General features: G+C 45.5%; 1 protein-coding gene across 2 annotated transcripts in view; it reads right to left on the minus strand.

Moving 5' to 3' along the window:
* KCNH6 (potassium voltage-gated channel subfamily H member 6) overlaps window positions 1-22,559 on the minus strand; it is a 1,027,260-nt gene that overhangs the window by 430,514 nt on the left and 574,187 nt on the right. For both annotated transcript variants that reach the window (XM_069634128.1, XM_069634127.1), the window contains exon 4: window positions 5,603-5,814. In XM_069634128.1, coding sequence (XP_069490229.1) covers window positions 5,603-5,814 — 212 coding nt within the window. The remainder of the gene's footprint in view (window positions 1-5,602; window positions 5,815-22,559) is intronic.

A 22,559-nucleotide genomic window follows, 5' to 3' on the forward strand; every position in this document is an offset into this window, starting at 1 on the left:
ATCACGCAATACAGTATCTCTTCAAAGAACCCAATCCTGGTGATTTGCATAAAAGCAAAGAGCATTATGGGAACATAATAATGTACACAATTTTAAATTTGAAACATGTCCTATAGTGATTCAGTAAGTTACCCTTTTCAGTGAATAATGGAAGTTGGGCTCTGCAGTTTTGAATGGTCACACTACCCACCTAATAAAAATATGTATGTACATTGCAGGACATATATATCAGTTTGAACAGCTCTAAAAAGTATGCAAGGCTGTTTTGTATTCAGTTTCCCTTGCAGTCTGCAGGATGGATCTTGTTTTCAAAGCAAACAACCTGTGCTTCAGTAAACAGAGTCTTCTAAAAGCTCTCTGCTCATTGAAGCATAGCTTGCCAGTGCACGCCAGACACTAAAATGCTGTAGTGTTATTAACTGGCCACTGATGAGAGCAGCTACAAAATGGTGCGTGTACCTGGGCATCTTGTAGCAATGGGTGACACTTATTCACAAGCTAAAACTGTTGGCTTTGCCAATGCTTGTTCTTAATAGAACTTTCGTGAAGAACACACCTAGTGCTTATAAATCGAGTGGCTAAAGGTAACCTGTTAAGGCATTTTTATTCTACCAGTTTACAGCAGTAAACTGCCGCAATTAAGTCATTATCTCTCAGAAGACACGCACTTCCAGCACAACGTTTGATGGTAAGGCTTGATTAATGACGCTCCAAGAGATCCCAGGAGGATGTGTTTTGGGTGGGGAGGGGGAGGAAGTGGGTGGGAATGGCCATCGGGATTAGCATGGCCATGGGCAGTCAATGGGTGGGTAAATGACCAAACACCACTTACGAGATTTGCATCCCTCCTCATATGCCATTTCTCTCTAGCTGTACTCTAAAACAATACTGTAATGCCACCTAATAGCCAAAACTAAAAATCACTACGAAAAAGGGTTTTCCCATCTTCAGCGCAAGATGCTCAGGCAGCCCTGGCATTTAGCCTCCACCGCATTTCATTCGGATATTTATAGCGCTTTGAATACAGAAGGTTGTGCGCTGGACATAAACACTCCCAAAACATCCCATCCACCAACAAACACAATTTGAATGCTTTGTTTCTTCATATTTCCTAATACAAATAAGTGCAGGCTTTTCAGCGGGTTAGTCCTTAGTTTAGTTTCTCTTCAGACTATTGGGAAATCAGTGATTGATAGTTTGGAGACCAGAGAACTTTTTTATGTCCAGTCTAAAAAGGGTTACATTTAAACCTAGACATGCACCTCCCTTCACCCGAAACATCCATTTAGCCCCAACAGTATTTTTTTTGGACAAGTTCGCCTTTCCTGTGATGTCTCTTTCCGCTGAGCCAACTATTGAGCCTTGCGAATGAAAATGTAGAAGTTGGCAGCCAGGTGCAATTTAACTCTTACCAGTTGGGCCACATTTAACTCTTACCGGTTGGGCCACATTTAACTCTTACCGATGGGGCACATTACGAGTTTGATGGTAATTTGGCAGTTAATCTGCTGAATGACGGCCAAACTCGATTACCATTACCGCCACTTGATCCTGTGGGTTTTCCATGGGCTTCCAAGTGGTGATAGAGTAGCGCACTTTCCATTTTGGAAGTCCATAGACTCCATGGGAATTTTTGCTGGATTTACCGCACAGTAAATCCACTGATTTCTGGAGGTAAGGCGGGGGATTTTCCTCCAGTTCGTTTCAAATTCTAACTGCTCAACTTTGTGCCTCAACTTTATTCGGGTGAAGTGGGGGGAGGGAGGAAGCAGAGATCTATCAAGGGTTAATCAGGCCACAGCTGCCAAACTTTAGCAAACTAGTGCATTAATAAACCAAGGCACAAATGGTGGTAGACACGCGGGCACTAGAAGGGGGATTGGGTACCGGGTGAACATTCAAGACCCACTTTCAACCCGCTTTTGAAAATGGTCCTCTCGGCCTCCCAAAGTTTGAGGCGGGCTCTGCCTCTGTCTATTAAAGACAGTTTTCATTGAATGGTCTTGCTCCAGTCGCCAGCAAACCTGACAGCTCACAGAGTGTATCTTTTCAGAACTGTCTTGGACCAAACACGGGACTTTCTACAAAATTAAAATGTGTTAATAGTTGAATGAATGTGATGTGGGCATCCGGTATTGTAGAAACAGTACTAAGCCGTAAACGTACAGAAAAGAAAAGACATGTTTTGAAGTGTATCTTCAATGCTGCGCTCTTGGCAGAATATTTGATGTGATTACACACTTTAGCCAGATTCTCAAAAGTGAGTGGCAATGAAAAAAGGGCATCCAGTTAAATTGTCGAAAACATATTTTCGAAATGCCATTTTGTGGGGAAAAAATGGCGGGAAAAAAATTACAAATGTTTTTATTTTATTTTATATGTTTTCTTTTTGTTTCGTTAGTAAAAATAAAAGTGTCTATAAAAAAAACGGGGGTTGGGAGGGAAACCCCCCATTTAAAAAAAAAGCAAAAAAAAATTCAAAAAAATACAATTCTTGCATTTTGGTGTCGAAAAAATAGCATTTTGAAAATATGAAGTTTCGAAAATGTCACTATGAACCTGAAAAAAACACAGAGGATGCGCGTTTTTTCATTTTTGCTCATTGCTGAAATGCACAGGACAGCTTACTCGCAAAGGTCATATAAACAAAGAGGAGCTCCAATTACCTCAGGAACAAGTGGAGCATAGAGCTGTAATACACCAAGAGGCGCTCCTGTGTGCCTAGCATCAGAACGCTGCTTGGAAAGCTGTCAGTAATTATTCAACTGGAAGCTAAGCAGAAGAAATCATTCAATTTAACACAAAAGCTAAAACACCTGTCATGCTAAACTTAAATTATGCATATTGTTGATAACACATGTCTCAAAAAATTCAAAAACACAGAAGAAAATGTAGTTATTTATAAGAATGAACATCGACATAACAACTTGTTAGCTTCATTAATGAAATAGTTACACAAGTAAATTGACAAATATAAACAAACCTTCAAATATGAATGAAATACATTTGGTTTGTTTGAGAAGGAAAAAAGGAAAAAAGGGGAAGAGGGGGTAAAACGAAGGAGAGAAAAGGTGACCTGCGTATGTCAGGCGGGGCAGCAAAGATGCACTGTCCAGCCCCCTTGCATACATTATTGTTCGCTATGACAGGCTCAAATGCTTTAATAAAGACATTTCCTCCAATGTTTGGTTCATTTTCCATTCATTTTGTCATCTGTATAGCAGCTTTCGCAATAATTATGGCCCCAATGCACTGTTGGTTGAGCGCCCTCGGAGCGACCAAAGTCCAGCTATGGGAGCATTGGGAGGTGCCACTATGCGTGCACGCATTTTGCCCATTAAAGTTACGAGAGTATGGCCAAGACCCTGCTAGCCACCCATGTCTGAATGGCACCTCTAGAATCAGTCCATGTGCAAAGAGCAGCGCTTAGTCGCACATACAATCTAAGTGCAATAAACGAGTAAACAAATAAACAAGTGAATAAATAAATAGGTGGAAACTCACCCTGTGAGTGGTGATACATTGTCCCCCCTAACCCCTATTCCCTTTCAGTTTTAATCTATTCCCAAACACCCACATACCAAATATATATTTTTCTAACCCCCCCCAAAAACATTTGATGGGTATTTTCATTAAAAAATTTGTGGTAAAAAACATCCCGCGATAAAAGGACGTTGTACCGGTTATCCTCCTTCAAATTGATCCAACTGCTTGACCTACACTGCACTTAGTGCAATGCAGTGCCCACCCTTTGAGCCCATTTGAGACCAATCCCCGGCCCACTCTCAGGATTCTTATCATGTGCACATTTACTGGATCCCTTTGGGGGAGAGAAATGAAAGTGCTGTCCAACTGAAAGATAAAATCATGCCATCTTCAGAATTACGCAGCCATGATTTTCGCCTTTTCCGCCTCTTTCGACAGGCGCAGGGTGATGCCCTTCCGTTGTATGTATTTGAAAGCGTGTCCTGTTTGTGAATTTGGGGAGCACGTTGAAATGTACAGAAACACCGTGATTTGTGCAAATAGGCAAAGGGGGCAAAAGAGAGGAATGGAGGGTAGGGGTGGAAAAAGGAGGGGGGAAACACCACCTAGAACCTGCTAAGTTCATCATGAGCACTATGTGAAAAGTGCACTGTTAGTTGGTATGCTGCACATTTTCATGTTGCACCGTAGATCAATACCACTGGTGTGGTATCCTTGAGTGTGAGCGACACCCCCTTCTGTCTTATCACGGCTGGGGAATGAGCCATGACCTAGAAGGTTGGAAATAGCTCCTCATATATTATGCATTAAAAATGTGTAATCCACGTGTCTACAGACAGTGTGTGATATATCCTCCTGTCTACTAGCACCCTCACAGCAGATGGCACAACACAATACAACTCACCACAAGCCGTACAAACAGAACACGACATGCTGTTCTTGCCCCACTGTGCTCTTTAGAGTCGCTGGCAGTTAACACTACTAAAGCATGGAAGTATACGTGCCTTTTGTCTATACGTGCCTTTTGTCGTTGCTCACACCCTTCCAGCCTGCACTAACATATACATCTGTTGCAGGTAGAACCGGTCAGGTGAACACTCAAGAGAGAAGAACTAAGTTAACCCTATGCTTGCCTCGACCAGTTGAAACTGCAACAGCTGCCAACGTCAGTGCCAGGCTGGATTACGAGCGCGCCGCCGCGCACCAGTGACTTAATTTATCGTGGCTTGGTCGTCGGGCATGGGATCCCCTCGGGACAGCAACTTCCTCTTGTGGCCCTCGCGAGTCTTACAAGCCTTGTGATGGTCATGAGACGAAGTTGCAGTTGGCGCAATGCTGGCACTTTCTGTTGGGCCGGGCCCGACAACACAGCTTTCTCTCATGGTCCCCCAGGGGATGCAAGGGTCTCCCACGGCGGCGGCAGGATAATGTTCTGCCGTGGGCCATTGCCATGGCGTGGTGGGACCGGGGAGTGGCAGTAGAGCCCCCCCCAAGTGAGTCCCACTTTTTGGAGACTGCCAGGGCTGGCCCCGGCCCACTTAAAGCCCTGGCTGTAACACCCTCTTATATAATATTAAAACCCACACAGCTCTGCTAATCCACCTCAGTCTGAAGCCGAATCATGCCCTGTATAGTAATGGGACCCCAGACTGGTCTGTTAATGCACCCCAGCCCTGAGCTTAAGCATGCTCCGATACAATACTAAGACCCACATCTCTGCAAATGCACCCCTGCCCTAAGCTGCAGCATGCCCCGCTATAGTAATGGCACCCTAAACAGCTCTATAAATGCACCTCAGGCCTGAGCTGCACCATCTCTTGCCAGTCAACACAGATCTGCTTGTGCACCTCTTTCCTGAGATTCCGCACCCCCTGCTACAGTATTTGGTCCCCTCGCAGCTCTACCGATGCACCTTAGCCATTAGCGGAAGCATGACCTGCTGTAGTACAGAGACCCCTTTTCAACTACTCCAAAATAATATCACTGTTATATAGGACACGATTAACCCAGCATTAGAATACCATTGACTTAATTGATGGTAAGTTCACATTTCGAAGAAGGTACTCAGCTCGAGTGGTGCCGACGGGTGACCACGCGTGATGAACGTGTTTCCTACCTGCGTGACTTTTTCGGTGACATTCTGCGTGCGCTCGAAGGCGCTGCTGGGCGCCACGATCTCGATCTCCGTGGTGGACGCCGAGCGGTGCTTCTCCAGGTTGAACTCCACGAAGTTGAGGGTGAACTGCGGGATCTGGCTGATGGTGCGGTAGCGCATCAGATCCGAGTCCGAGGCGGAGTTCAGAAAGCTGGGCTTCAGGCCGGAGGTCTCTGGGGGCAGAATGGAAGCAGGTTCAGGGTTATCAAGAAAGGTGAGCCACAGGGAAAGTCCTTCATAAAATACCAGGGCTACTTCTGATGGACAGGAACATGGTTAGAATTCCCACTCCTGGTCCCCAAACACTTTCCCCAGCTACACACACCCCTACCCAACAAGTGAAGCGAGACTGGGACATGTCATGCAAGCCGGCTCATTTCACAACTTTAGCAAGGACAATGCAAAGAGGGGTTAACAATTGCATGCATCCCAGAGTGCCCAATTCCATTCGGGAGATGCTTGTCCAGTCTTAGTTTTAACTTTGAATGCTGGCCCTTCTAGTCCTGGGTTTCTCGCACTTTGAAACACTTGTGTCACGCTTTGAAACACTTGTGTAGGGGCTTGCTATAAATAAAATATCATATCATATCATAAACCGAGCACTGCAAGCCCCAGAATGCACAGTTTAGACCTTCACGGGCCAACCATCTCCCACATGAAAAGTGGCATGTTGGTATGTATGCAATTGGTCATAGAGGCTACTCTGAGGAAATGCATTGGCTGCCATTGGAATACCAGAAGAGCAGTCACAATTTCAAATAATATAGAATGGCAAGCCTTCCAAATGTCTAGCAGATACAAGATCCAGTGTTGGTCCTTCTGCACCCTCTGCCAGCAGTAAGATATGAATGGTGCCCAGAGTCAACAAATTAACAAGAAGAGGCAGAATAATCTTCCGAGTAGTTCCCAAATCCCTCTTTTGGGCCCAGGTACCTGCTCATCCTGCCACCCTCCCGCACTGCCTCCGGGCCACCCCTTGCACTGGGGTCTGTATCTGTACCCATACAGCCCCCCCTGTTTTCTTCCTGCACTTATCGGATCTACCCTGTCTGCTGCCTTAAACCTAGCACTTGCAAATTGCTGGTTGCATTACCACTGTTTGTTGCCTTTATTATTTATTTATTGTTATTTATCTGTTTCTCCTCTGCTTCGCACTTTCCACCTCTGCCCCCTTCCATGCACTTTTCCCCTCCCCTCTCTCCCATGCACTTGCGTGTTCTCAATGTCACTGGGCCTAGTAAGATCGCTGTTTCGTTCTCCCCTGTTCCCCTCCCTTGCCTTGTCGCGCTCTGAAACACTTGTGTATGAGCGCGATAGAAATAAAATATCAATCAATATAAAAAAAAACCTAGGCTATTGCGCTTACACACCGCCCAAAGTCCTAGAATGTTTGCTAAGAGTGGATATCCCAAGATACACCGTGCACAAGCCTGCCCCGGCTTCAGGCCCCGGACTCCCCAGGTCTGGAGACACTGCCTAGAAACTAAATCTGTAAAGCAAGTGGCAAGCATGGCAAGGGGTAGGAGACACATACCCCTCCACCCTGGCACCAAAACGCAAACATCACCACTGATGGACAACTGTGTGACCCTGGAGCAACGTGCACAACTTTTTGAGATAATCCTTGAGCACACAGCATGTTTGCACAAGCACAAAACCGCAGAAACTGAAATCTGTATTTCGCTAAATGTACTATAGCTTCGTGTTTTTGTTGGATTACAGAAACGTTGCACTGGTGCAAGTGCAATTGTGCATGGTATTAGCAGAAGGACAGACATTGCTCTGGTGAAAAAACCTATTCTTTCAATACATTTTTGTACCAGGGCAAGGTTTTCCCTGGTGCTAATACAACATGCTACTGGCACTAGGGCACACTTTTCACAGGAGAAACAACGCATTGAAAGAATATGTTTTTGCACCAGAGGAATGAGTGCTAATGCCATGCAGAACTTCACTTGCACCAGTGCAAAGTTTCTGTAATCTGGCCTCTGTAGGCAAAAGTACAAGGAGCTTTACTTTCACTCTAAGGAATTGGACATCTCTTCTTAAATATGTATTTCAAACTCGTTTGTAATCAAATAACTAGTAAGAACAGGAATATTGGACCATGCTATTAATACACTATAAATATATTCAGTGAAAAAACATTAGTTAAGAGACAGTGAAGGTGATACAATATTTCACAACAAACCCAATGCAATTCGACAGGTGTTGGAAGTGTTGACACCCTTAACTCAGAGTCCCCCTGCACATGTGGTACATAATGTCATTTGCGATGTCATTGCTGATGTCATCTGTGGCGTCATCTATGTGGTCACAGGTTGAGCAAAGGAGGCGTCCGAGGTAAGGGTGTCAACACTTCAAACATTGGCCGAATTTCATGGCTTTCGTTACAATAAATCGTTTCACCCTGATGTATCTTAACGAAAGATTTTTCACTGAAATTCAATGGTTATGTTGTGCAATGACTTACCCCACCAATTAGGTTCAAAGACTGTGGGCCACTGGCCATGGCAGAAGTGGTAAATAAACATGACTGCCCCCTCTGCACCGATTCCTCTGTTGTAGTAAACACCCAGGCCCCGCGGAGCAACACTAATCATGAGAGGCCGGCTCACTTTCCAACATGGAACTTGTTTGTTTTCCTACCGTTTGTTCTCGCAAGATTTACTCTTGGAATTTGTCTGCATTTAGATTCGGCAAGATGTGTTTTTTCGTTTTCTGATTCCCATGTGTGTTCTCTGCGTGTTGGATTATCGCAGGATTCTCACGGAAGCATGAAAAAGCCATGAAACGAAAATATCTTTCCATGCCCTCCTCCAGCCCTGGATGTGCACCCTTCCTCCTTTTGTGGTATCTCCACTCACCCCTGAACACACTGTGCCCCTTGTCCCTCTGCTAGTATCATTATTCCATTGCATCTTCCTGTGACACACTTCAAATGAGGAGTTCACAAATTCACTGCAGTAATCTACAGCGATCTCTGCCTTAATGCCAGTAAGATGGAGATCCTTCTCATTGGGAGTCCTGCCCCTGCTCTCCCTCTCTCACTTTGGCTGCCCGCCTTGGGCCCTCTTCCTTCGCCTTCCTGGGTGGCAAACAACCTTGGTGTTATCAATGACTACACTCCCTAATTCTCGCTTCACATCTCGGACGTCACCAAGAAGTACCACTACCAGCTGCTCCTCCTCAAAGGGACTCTTCCCTTTTTCCCTTTCCCCCACAAGCTCGCTGTTTCTAGAGCCCTGGTTCTCTCTAGGCTGGACTACTGCAACAGCCTCTTTCTCGATCTACCTTCCTCTACTCTACGCCCTCTGCAACTCATCCAGAACAGGACTGTGAGACTTATCCTTGGCCTCAAGCCCAGGGATTGTAGCTCTCCAGCCCTGAAAGCTCTCTACTGGCTCCCAGTGGCTGCAAGGATCAAGTTCAAGACCCTTTGCATGGTTCACAAGGCTTTCTGGGCCCAGGGCCCGCACTACATCCAACACTCTCTTCCAAAATATCCTCTCTCTCGAGCCCTTCGCTCAGCTACCTCGAACTCTCTAAGGGTTAGATACTTCTCCAGGCAGAGAGTGGGGGTAGATATCTCTCCTCTGCAGGTGCCTCCCTCTGGAATAGCCTCTCTACCCCTCTCAAACCTGAGCCGGACCACCTGAAATTCTGGAAGCAGCTCAAAACGTTCCTCTTGTCATCTGCTTTCTCTCTCTCCCTCCCCTGCTGGCCTACCTGACCTACTGACTGGTTGCTTGACTACCCTCAAGAGTCCCACTAAGTCTAAACTCTTTCTTGATCAGTCATCCTTGCACTGTCTCTGGGCCTACCACACACTTAGGGGTTGTAACTGTAACCCTACAGTCCCCTATTCTCCGTGCACTACCCAGAGACACGCTGCCCTGGCTGCACCTACTCAGAGCATTGCTGCCCTGTTTCCCTCCCCTCTCCCCTGCACTTCCCCCCTCCCTATCCCTTTGCACTTCTCGTTCTCGCACTTGCACAATCTGAATGACACAAGGCCTAGTAAGATTGTTTGTCTTGTCCTCCCTCTACCTTCCCTCCCTTGTCTTGTCGTGCCTAGAAACACTTGTGTACAGGCACGTTATAAATGATATATCATATCATTTGATTACAGATGCCCAGAAAAATATACAATGCCGCAGTAAGAACCAGCTAGACTGGCAGCACCCAAATGGCAGTCTAGCTAAGTAATTACACTTAGCAGGACTGCTTTATCAGAAATGCCCAGTTAAAAAAGTCATACCAAACTGAGGAATAACTAGACTGGCTGCACCAAAATGCCTCTCTAGCCACTAATACCACATATCATGCCTGCTTAGCGTGGACATGGACAACCGATATTATTTATCGCACAATCCGGCCACGCCACACATCCCCTACCACTCCCACCCCTACCTCAACCTCCAAAATGAGCTCCTTGTCCCAGAATTACCTCCATGTCCCTCTTCCTTGTCCCAGAGTTTACGTATGAGGCTCCTTGCCTCATAGGTAAGTACTGGGATGAGGAAGAGTGGGATTAGGAGTAATAAATATTACAAGTAGCTAAGTCAGGCATTACCTCCATGTATCTCTACCTCATCCCAGTACTTGTGTATGAGGACACAGATGTTAAACGGCACCTGGGTTTCGCTGTTAACAAGAGTCCAGCAATTACTAACATAAAGCATTTCACTGTTAGTACCTGCATTCAAATGCCACATTTTTTAGGCAATTGAAATTGTAATGTGGGGTTAATACTTGCATACCAGGGGAGTGATTGGAAGGGTAGAGAGGGAACAGGAGACCACTCATTCTCACAGCAGTCCATAAGTGGGTGCTTTCAATCTTAAAGGGGAGAGTTAACTGCTTGTAACATTGAAGCTGCACTAGAATAGTCTCATTAAAATGCGTATAGAAATTAGATGCCCCCAAACAAATAGGTTTGTCCCTCCCCAACCACCCATGAAGTTAGCGCCTCTCCCAACATTTGAAGGGTTAGCCTCCCCACCCCAAAATGTAGGTTTTGGAGCACCCCTGAACACAAGCACGCACACCATTCACCATATACACACACGCACACCCAGCCATCCATACATTAAGTGTTAATTCTTTCACCATACAGGCACACCCAGGCAGCCATCTATACATTTAAGTGTGCACCCTTTCACCATACACTCACACACGCACACGTCATGGGGTTGAGGGGAGCCCTAATACTTAAAAAAGAAATTGGGCCTCATTACAACTATGCCGGTCCGGAAACAAATCGTTGTTTCCGGACCGGCATATTACAGCTCTGCGGGTGAAACTGCACCCGTCCGCAGAGTTTTCACGGAAGCACCGGCACCGTTATTAACAGTGCTGTTGCTTCAATGGTCCCCAGTACTCTATGGAAATGGGGATGGGGACTTAACATTTGCCAGCGCCTGACTTCCCAGACCGCCGGGGTTGTAATCCCCTGGTGTTAATGGGAAGTCAGGCGCCTGTAAATCATTACGGGTCCAGCGGCAACCAAACCCGTAATGAGGCCCATTGTTTCTTTATGAAGTCACTCTGACTTCATAAAGACATTATTTCCATTAAGGACCGAACCATAATGGAAATAATTTCTTTGTGTAGGCAGAGTGACTTCTGTATCCCTACAAGACAAGGTTCCTTAATCCGAGCAATCCCAGAACTCCCTTGTTTTATATTTTAAAGAAGGTCCATAAAGACGCAGTTAGACCCCCAGGAAGACCTCTTGTTTCCTTGTGTAGCACCGTTTTCGAAACCCTGGGAAAAAGTAATGATTTTTTTCTAAGACCACTAGCTATTGATACACCTACTTAGTTGGCTGATTCTAAAGATGTCATTAACATTACTGAGGGTTTGTCTTTTGATTCCACTTGCTAGTTACTGGTCACGTTAGATGGCAAAACTTTATATTCTAGCATCCCCTGGGGCGAGGCTTTACGGGTTTGTAGGGATTATTTCAACAGTGGAACTCAACCCCACACAGTCCCCACAGACTTTGTATTAGAGTTATTGGAAGTGGTTCTTAACAACAACAAACATCGGTTTAAGAGCCAATTCTATATTCAAATCAAGGGGATGCCATGGAGGCAACTTTTACCCACAATTTGGCTACTTTATGTACAATACCAATCTCTTTTTGCCAGCTATGCACATTTTCAAAAGATACATCGACGACATTCTTATCTGCGACACCAGACAAGCCAATATTGAGGAATTTTACACATGGATTAATGATCTTAACCCTAACTTAAAATTCATGATGGCCAAGAGCACTGATTGTATTCCATTCTTAGTCCTGGAGATTTAGGAAATAGAGGAAACACTAGGGGTGAGTCTGTAAAGAAAGCCTACGGATCGTAATACCATCCTTCACTACCAAAGTTACCACCCAAAAGCCCTCTCGGATAATGTGCCCTTTGGTCTATTCCTTTGTATAAGGAGAAACTGCACCCTCAATCAAGATTTAAAAAAAGAAGCAGATATTGTATATGATAGATTCACCAGGAGAGGTTTTCCTAGCCATACTCTCAGACAATCTAAAAAGAGAGCTAGGAACTTGGACAGATCTATCCTTTTGGAAAAATCCCACCACAAAACCAAGACCGTAAGAACTGTCTGTGTTATGTCCTTTAGCCAGCATAGCAATGCCATAATAAAACCTATTTTAAAAAAGGGCATGTGCTTCAGCTGAACAACCCGGGTTTGGAACCCCCACTCTTTTGCATTTAAGACAGGTAAAAACCTCAAACACCATCTAGTTTCAGCCGTTAGGGACATGCCCAAATCGTCTCCCAATATGAGGTCACTTCTGGGACCCCCCAAGTGAAGGGACATTAGCCTTGAGGGGGGTGTGTGGCTTGTAAGTTTCCCTTCATCAAATTGAGTTTTGAGGTCCACAATAGAGAATGGTATTTCAATTTTCAAAGCACATGCAAAAGTATGAATGTTATTCACATCATACAAGGCCCATGTCCGAAAATCTATGTGGGCAAGACAACCAGACAGGTCAGGGCCAGGATTACCGGACATCGGTCCCAGATTAGAACTAAAACCTCCACGGTCCCTCTAGTTGAACATTACTTACTTATGAAGAAGAGTGAGGATGACATGATATGGTAGGTCATTGAGAAGATTTGGGAAGGGATCAAAGTAGCACTGGACGGACTTTGGCACTGAGCGGGCAATACTAGATGTATACCCTAGACACCTACAGATCAGAGCTTAATCAACAGGAGGAGAGCAACCCTTTGGGGAGGTAGTAAATGCATAGGCATTGTGTCCTTGATGGACAGTTTGAAATGTGTATATCTAATATGTCCATTTGAGTCTATGGTTTGCATTTTTACAACTATCATCTGCAAACATCTGTCCAACTCGAACTGTGAGTGCCTGTTATAATGTGAGAATTGTCCTTTATAGTGTGAGAATTGCCTTTTGAAGCAATTGTTGTATTTATTATTTATTAGATTTTAGCTCATAAATGAACTTTTAGAAATACATACAAATACTATAGTTACATAGTTTAGTAAAATAGAATAAGATACATAAATACATTAATGGTCAGAATTTAAAATAGATCCACAAAATAGGTCATTAGATTAGGTGGTCCAGCATTGTCTTTTGCAACCGATTGAGGGCAATTGCGTCTTTTGCACATTAGGCTTTTAGGACCATTGTTTGGCATATTCTCCATTATAGCACTTTTATCTCATTGCACTGATTGAGAATTATTTATATGTATCCCATGATGGTGGTTTTATATGCTTTATTTGTATGATTGTGTCTACAATGTGTATGATTGTGTCTACAATGTGTTGCTATTAAAACATGAGCCAGCTGAGGCGTTTATTTTATATAGAATATGTTTAAATAAATAAAATATTTCTACTTAAATTGTGTGATCGTTCTGCCATAGGTTTTTTTATTTTAGTCACTCTTGCTGCCATCCACACAAACTTTGCCACATTGTCCTGCTTCCCTTGGATTACTATAAAATGTGGTGGTGTCTTGCACTTTTCTTTGCCCGCTTTTGCACTCGCCCGGAACTGTGCATCTCCACAACCATCCAGGAGCTGAAGACAACCATGTACCTCCACCTCACCTACATTGCTGGCACAAAGAACACTCCTACATTCTTCTCACTGCCTATGGAAATGCTCCCCTTGCTCTCATTAATGCTTATAACACAGACAAGTCCATCTACTACAATGGCCTTGTAGCCTCTCTTACCTCTCCTTCCTGAAAACCCTCACTTGCTCTCCAGATTAACAAGCCCTATTATCGGTGTCGCGTCAAAGGGTCGACTACAAACGGATTGAATGTAATAGGGTCGACGCAATAGGGCTGAAAACAAAAGGATCTAATTTTTTATTTAATTATATATATTTTTTGGGGTTTTTGTATAGGTAAAAAAAGTGTTTTTTAGCATAAAAACAGGGGTTGGGGGGACCCCCCCAACAAAAAAAGATGTTAAAAAACCCCTATTTTCTTCGATCCTTTTATTTTCGGTCCTTTTGAATCGATCCTTTGACCATTTGATCCTTTTGCATCGATCCTTTGACCTATAACCCCTATTATCCTCTTTATCTCTGCTGATGACTTTGCCTCTTACCTCATCAAAATCACAACTCTCTTTTCTCCCCCACCCCATCCTTCATCACTCACCCAATTCTTTCCCACCAAACCTCCACTCAGCTAACCCATCCTGTGCTCACATTGACCCCTTTGCACTGCAAAATATCAAAGAACTCACACCCGCCAACTCCTCCTACCACCCCTGACTCTTCAGTCTCTTTCTCCCCGATGGTATTTTTCCTTCCTGCTACAAAACGGCCATTGTTATCCCAACCATTAAGAAACCAACAACTGTCCCCAAGATCTTCTCCTTCTACAGACATATTTCTTTCTTCTCCCACCAGTCCAAAATCCTTGAGAGAGTTGTCTTCAACTGTATTATTGGCACCTTCATGTTATTCTAATTGGCTTTTATAGCATGCTCAAACTCAAGGGCAATAGAGTGCTCAGAACAAATAAGCACAACAATTGGAGAGTATGGCCACTCAGTTGCTTAGATAGATATTGCCAGAAGATAAAAGATTTGAGGGAATTTCTAAACTTAATCAATCTGAATTCTGTTATAAAACTGTAGGCAGCTTGTTCCAGAGCCTAGACCCGTAGATCGAGAAGCATCTTCCCCCAGCCAAGTTTAGTTTAAATCTGGTGGAGCCCCAGCGGGGATGAACATGTGGGTCATGAAGTGATCTATTTGAGAAACAAGGAGGTCCCCTCCAATCAGGCTTTCTGAGCACTTTACACAAACTGCTCTTAAGCATGTATCCCTGGAAAAGGGAGAGAATCTGTGCTTTGATGATAAAGGAAGCAACATCTGATGGGGCCTGGCACTCCCTGATTGGGTCCATGTCTTTTTGCCAAAAATGAATGACTTCATGGTAATGTACCACAAAGTAATTACAACCCGCAAAAGAACACGATACCCCCTGATTAGTGGAGCTCTCATGTAGTGATCCAACTGACATCTAACAAACACTGCGTAACTAACAAGGACGTTCCCAGGACAGGTGATAATACCTTTGACTTTGAGATAAAACCTCCGGCTTCCAACCAATAGAATCCTGTTGAAGGCGGCCTAACTTTATATACTCTTGTTCAAAGGAGGTTTGCCTGGTAATTTGGTGCAGGCCTGCACTTGCGGGCAGGACAAAGACTGATATGCAAAGGGTCATTCCTACTTTGTGAAAAGTACAGTGAGCAAAAAGCGATGGCTGCAGACTCTCAAAGAGGGAAAAAAACACAGAACAGGTTATCATGCCATGTTCTTTCTAGAGAGGGGCGCCAGCTACCTTTTTTGTATCTTTGCAAGAAACTTAGGGTTGGTCACCCTAAGGTACCAGGGGGAACCCAGACGTGGACCCCTTGCTCACTGTGCTCAGAGAGGCACAGCTCCACCTTTCTGATGAGGCCCAACAAGGCTGAAACAGGTGTCTGCGGTTGTGGTTGGTACTGTTGTTCAAAGGAGGTTTGCCAGACATTTCGGTGCTTAACCGCCCTTGTGGGTGGGGCAAAGACTGATATGCAAATGGTTATTCCTCCTTTGTGAAAAGTGCAGTGAGCAAAAACAATGGCTGCAAACTCTCAAAGTGGCAAAAAACCACAGAACAGGTTATCATGCCATGTTCTTTCTAGAGAGGGGCGCCTGCTACCTTTTTTGTAACTTCACATACTGGTATAAAGTTCAAAGGAAATGTGTGGCTGACATGAATGGGCCATCACCCCTCCTAGCCACTGATCCACTGTCCCTCCTGATGTCGAATGCTTTGGAACCCCTTATACTCCAAGACAATCATGGTAATAGACTGGAAATATACTGTCTATTTCACCGAAAGGCATCAATCCCCTTGACAACAATGTGAGACACATATGTGCTGGCTCACTCATCATGGTTGCAGGTATGTTGGGTTCTGTTGCACTCATGAGGCTTTTAACCGACTGCTCACAGCCAGTCACTGTGAGATGCTGGGAAGGGAACCTAAAATGCACTGATGATCCTTATCCCAGGGTTAAGGCTTCTTGGAGACGTCTGATCCCCGCCAATCAGACAAGGAACCAGATATTGTCTCGACCCACGGTAGGAAGACTGCCAAACAGACACTGACAGCCTAGATATAATTGTGTGTTTGGGATCTCACAGGGGATGTTTACTATGCTTGTAAATACAGAGAACTATGATTTAAAGGTAGGGTGGCCAGATTAAAACCTTTTTTAAAAAGGGACTGGCCATAGCCATAGAAGTAGGACTAAAATAAAACGGCAGTCCTATTTCTATGTCGCTGGCCTGTTGCCAGGGGTGTGGGGAAGGGGATGTGCTCACAGGCACACTCCTCTCATTGGAGGAAAGCGCCAGGGAGGGCAATGGGGAGGAAATGGGCATTCATCCGCTGGAAGAGTTGCGCCGGGCCCGATTTCAGGATTTCGAAATCGGGCCCGGCAAAAACCAGGACCATAGCCACGCACCCGTCCAATCCCAGTGCAGGGTTTTTAAAATGAAAAAAAGTCCCGGGACCCCGGGACGGAGGGCGATTTCCCGGCACTGTCGCAGGAAAACTGGGATGTCTGGTCACCCTATTTAAAGGAAGTATACAGCCCCAACAGGATGTTCTATAAGGGCTTATTGGGCCCACAACTGTGTTGGCAAAAATGTAGTCTCAGGGGTGGAATGGTGCCCATCTACTGGATGAGCAGCGAATCCCAGCATTTACGGTATCACAGCCAAAGAGAACACTACTCGGTACTGCCATATCCTATCCCCCGCCCCTGGTACTCCTGATATTTGGTAGAGGACTCCCCCTACTCATCATTGCTATTAATCATTGGTAGAGGACTCCCTTCTACTCAACATTGCTATTAATACAAGAGGTGAGTAGGAGGTCTACACGTTTTGTCCAGGTAAGCAGCCTTGCTTGGCTGGGCATCTGTGGGGCGACTGTCACTGTCGACGCTTTGCATAGCTGAGAGAACGCCATCTAGGAGCTGGTACCTCCCTTGGACCAAAGTCATTCTTTGGGACCTTGAGGAACAATTGTTCGATCTGGTCTTGTACTCCTAGTGCTGTTCCCCCATACCCCCCCTGGACATTGCGGGGTAATGACTGTACACAATTCATGGCTAGGAATGACGTCTCTGCGCTTTATTTGTGATGATGCAAAACACAGAAGTGATAGACTATATCATTTGAATTACTCATTGTTATTTGTTCATTGTTGGTCACTAGCCTGTGATCCCTTCGTCCCCATTGAAGTAACATTTGAGGACGAGTCGTGGTCCTGTACCTCACATGGACCCTTCACCCTCATTTTAGATTAACTGAAAAAATACCCTGTTATAGGATAACATGTCCTGGATACCATTTCCTAAATAGGAAATTAAAGGGAATTTCCTGTTTAGGAAATTGTATCCAGGACATGTTATCCTATAACAGGGTATTTTTTCAAGATTGGTTATTTTTTCGGGATATGAGTCATGCTCTTACTAATATGACTTTATTGTAGGATGAATATATTTTGATGATGTTGTTTATATACAAATATATAAACAATCGGAAATTAAAGTCTCTATTCATTATAGGCAGTATTTAGGCAGTTCAAATGTTCTCCCATGGAGTGACAGTGAGTGACCAACATCCCACGTGGCAGAGGCTTTCTGTGAGTGCGTCAGGCAGTCTGACAGTAGCGCTCACTTCCAGCGAGACTCTTTTCCAGGTTCGGTTCCCTGAAATAAAGCTTCATTCATTGGAATTGGGTCTTTACATATGCTTCTGGTGCTTCTTACCATGGGATTTGTTATTGTGGCCCTTCCATAGCGGAAGCACTGTCATCATGGCACTCCTCTTACCACTCTGGCTCCTGCCGCTCTACTTTACTTTACTATGCATTTCTACCGCGCACCAGGTACCCGAAGGCTTAAGGGCGCCAGCATAATACAGTACGAAACAGACACATATAAGCAGTGGGAGATTAGAATTCAGATTCACAGATAGAGCGGTGGGAAGTTCAATCAGACTGTGCTCCAGGCCCCAGCACTCCTTGCTTTCCCATTCCCCTGCCCCTCGCCAGCCTTGTCCCTCTTTTTTTCGATTTTATGCTGCATCCACACATTTTGGGGTGCCCATTGTGTTTGCCCGTGTGGGGGTTCTGTATCATAGGTGGCTGCCACTTTTGCCAGCATTCTAGGATTGTCCTCTCACCCCGGTAATCCCTATCTTTTTTATTATTCTGTTTTTGGGGGGCATCCTCATGACCCCTGAATTTTATTTTTTAGGGTCTCTGCCTTGTTCCGGATTTGCTAACTCCACCACCCACCACATAGTGACACCCTTGGAATCCTGGACCTTGCAATTCCTAATGTGGAAGACCCACTGAGTCTACGCTGCATTGGACTTGGGAAAAGTGGACTATGGTATTGGGTGTAGGGATACGGGTAGCCAAGGGACCAATTCTCAAATCCTTAATGAGGTTGAACTAAAAGCAATGGCTGCCTGTTTACCCACTGGTCTGTTGTGACGGTCCCAGAAGCTGCACTGTTTGTGTCTACGCTCCAAGTCTGTCCTCTATTTCTACCTTTCCTCGCTCTGAGTCAGGATCCTGCTTCCATTTAGCTTGCCTCTGCCTGAATTAGCCGTTTTAGGCCCTCGCATCGTCTCTATGCCTACCTTCCCCCCTCCAGTTACCTCAGATTGTCATCTGTCAGCCTAAATCTTCTCAGCGAGGCCACCACGCCAGGCCTGTTCCTGATCCTTACTATCTACCTCATCTTCCCCAGCCTCAACCTCCCCCTTGAGCCCACCCACTTTCAGTCTTGCCTTCATCCGTAACCGCTCCTCCTCATACTGGATGCTCCCAGCCTTTCCAACCTCTAACCCCACAGTCTCTCATCTCTGAGACATGTCTCCCTGTGTCTTCTTCCCTATCTCCCAGCATGTCGAGTAGCAGTTTATTGCTTCCCAGAGCCTGGATGTTTGCTGCACCCATCCTCTAATCTCTCGTATACCTCTTTCCCCTCCCAGCCTGCCCTCCTTAAGGTTTGCTATTTGCTCTCAACCAGAGGCGTTGCTGGGGAGCAGAGGGGTTGGGCTCAGGGGCTATAGCCCCGTGTCTGTTGTTGTAGCCCCGGATAGAAGGTCTGGGTCTACAACCGAAAGGCTAGCTAGCCCCGAGTCCCGCCAGTCCCAACAGTCCCAACTTTGGGGTAGCCCCGGATCTTTTCCTGAACTGTACTCAACCGTCTCCATTGTCCGCATGACTCCAGCTTGCCCATCTCTTTACATCCTGCTCCCTCTTCAGACTTTCCATTCCCTGCCCCTGCTTCTTAGCTTGCCCCCCTCAATCTGCCTTCACCTTGTTGCCCCTCTTAACGTTGGCTGTGCGGGGTTGATTATGCTGCCACTTGGTATTTTCAATGGTCATCTGTTAGCATCGGTTGTCCTTCATTTTGGACTTACGTGGCTAAAGACCTTGGAGGACTCTGGACAGTTCTGGCCATCTCCATAGGTACTGTGTTCTCGACATTTGAGGAGGTTTTGTGCTTGCGTCCCTTCCGTTGTGGAGGTGTCTCTGTGATGTTGGTGGTCTTGCCTATGGTCTTTCCGGCTGGTTTGGGGGATATCACCTGGAATTGATTGTACGATTTTGCTGGTATGGACTTCCTTTTCGGTGCCTGCGCGTTGTGTGTTATCCTCGCTCTTTCGCCTCCATGGCTTGCCGCCTTTTGGGTCACTTGACTTCTATTGACTAGTGTTGCTTATTGACTGCATTTATAGTCTTGGAGTTCACCGAGGCATTTTCTCTCTAAATGGTTTCTGTTGTCTTCTTTCTTTTTCTATACTCTCCGTGTATTGCTTCTCGTCAATTTATATTATTGTACCATCTCACTAACCTATGCAAAGCGCCTTGGTGTAAAGCACTATAAGTAGAGGAGTAACATGCTTTATCTCAACGTACCCCTTATCTAATTCTACCTCTCTCCTGCCCTACTCGATTCTCAGTCTGTCAATGCGCCCGTCACCTGTAATTTGTGATTGGTTATTGATAACGCGCTTAATACCCAGAGGTTTCTAAGCGCGGACCCTGGGATCGAACCTGTGGTGCTCCACGTCGTCTTGCTTCCAAGGCGAGCACGTTGCCCCTGAGCTATCCTCCCGAGGCAGCTGCCCTCTCTAAGCTTGCCCCAGCACATACTGCCCCCATCCACACCCCCCATCAGAAGCTCAGGCCCTGTACACGAATAAGTTACTCAAACTTCTTACATAGCCAGGATTTGAGAGATTTACAGCACTGCAGACATTTGTGTTGGCTCTTGGCTCCAGAGGGAGGCAATGGGAATTCCCTACAGAAAACGTGGCGCCTGCCGGTGCTTAATTTAGTTTTCTGACTTTCTGAAATGTTGAAACCCTCAACAGAAGGCAGACTACTTCTTAAACCTCTGGGGAAGGCAGAGACCGTTCGCACATCAGCTGGAGAAACAGGAATGAACAGGTGTGCAGCATTCAGTCAAAGGCAGTTTCAAAGGCTCTACATGGGGGTGCGTTAGGGATGCGTTTTAGGGATTTAAGACAGGGCCAGAGACAGAGTTCCTTCGCTGGCTTTTTAGACAGTTTTATGAGTGTGGTCTTAGGGGACAGAGTACCTACCCAAGCATGGGGCGGAATGGAGAGGGCCCCCATGACACGCTCCCACTCTCAGGTCTGCTATTTTGGGAATGGTTGCAATGGGACCACCGTACACCGTCCAAGGTATGCCAGGAATCTGGGTGGCCATTCCCCCACCCCAATTCCACTAAACAACGCATTCACTTAAAACAGCCTTGACCCGGTCGGCAAGACCCATGTTTGCTCATGACACTCGTGGAGCTGTTCGGGACCACCGACCCACTCACCGATTCTTCAAGCTCAGACAGATTCCAAAACACACCCAGAGCAACCGCAGACTTACCCATAAACCAAAGGAGCATGTGAATGTTCACACATCTGCTTAAGGAACATTGGTCCTGGACACACATTACAGGGGTGTGAGCACTGGGAGGATCCACAACACCTTTGGAGAACTCAGAAATGGACTGAGCGGCAGCCCAGACACCCTGAAGACCCATTTACCTATGCGCTGCATTCGAACAGACAGCTTTCAGAATCAATGGGCCTCAAAATTATCTCATGGTATCTCGACGGTAAATCCACTGAGACACCACCAAACGGATTTATCGTTACGCCAAATGGTCCACCAGATGTCCACTGAAGTGGTGCGTTTATACAAACCTTAAGCTCAGATGGAACACATAATTGGTGTTGCTGTATCATCTGGTCGTCTGTGGGGAAGAAAAAGACAGCTATCTTTGTAGACCTTTGTAGACCTTTCTAGGCACTATGAACAGGCTACCCACTAGTCTACTAAGTGCAATCGACTGACTGTCCTAGAACCACTTGTAGGTGGGACAGATAGGCTACCGTAGATCTAGGATGAAGGGAATTCTCTAAGCACAGTTGGCAGGTTACTTTTATATTCTTACTACATATCTTCCAAGTTCTATAAATGCTAACCAAATGAGTTTACTAAGTGCGATATCAAGGTTACCTGCATAAAACCACTGTGCGTTATAATGGCTAACCTAAGCAGATATAAGTGCAATCGAGGGTTACAAGCATATATCTTCTGGTGTCACGGGCGGGCTAAACATTATAAGGTGTAAATGCTCGAAGTGTAACACCTTTGTTAACCTGCATGTGCTTCCTTATAGTTGCAATGCCTACCCGCATTTCTAGTTACTATCCCATAGCTGTCCTTATACGTAAGCATGTAAGCAGCTAAAATCAAGAAACTGTCAGGTCCAGGACCAGTGCCCAGGAGTAGTGGCAAGCTCTCCTGACTGATCTTTGAACACCCAAAATCTATAAATGCCCACTTAGCAGCACTATGTGGGCATTTACAGATGTTGATGTCACTGTGCTGGGCCCAACTACATTAGCTTCAGGCCCCACTTGTTAGACAATTCTGGCTACGCCTCTGGTGCAATTGACAGTCTGTCCTCAAAGACTTCAGGCATGTTGGGCTGGTTCTCTCTATGATCTTCAGAGTGCTGGGGATATCATAAAACATCTGCATAAATGGAACAGGCTACAGAGAGCGTGCTACACCCTTCCTATTCCACCCAACATCCTTTGGGTGAGTCATATTTCCTAACCCCTAAATCTTTCTATGTGCACCCCATTTCCTACCCCCAACAATTCCTCTAACAGTGACATATTTTCTACCCCCAGCGAGCCATCTAAGTGCATCATGATTCCTACCCTCAAAGATCCATCTAAGTGCGTCACATTTCCTAACCCCAAAATCCAACTAGG

Source organism: Ambystoma mexicanum, chromosome 13 (assembly GCF_040938575.1).
Source record: "Ambystoma mexicanum isolate Mex_15411 chromosome 13, UKY_AmexF1_1, whole genome shotgun sequence".
Taxonomy (NCBI): domain Eukaryota; kingdom Metazoa; phylum Chordata; class Amphibia; order Caudata; family Ambystomatidae; genus Ambystoma; species Ambystoma mexicanum.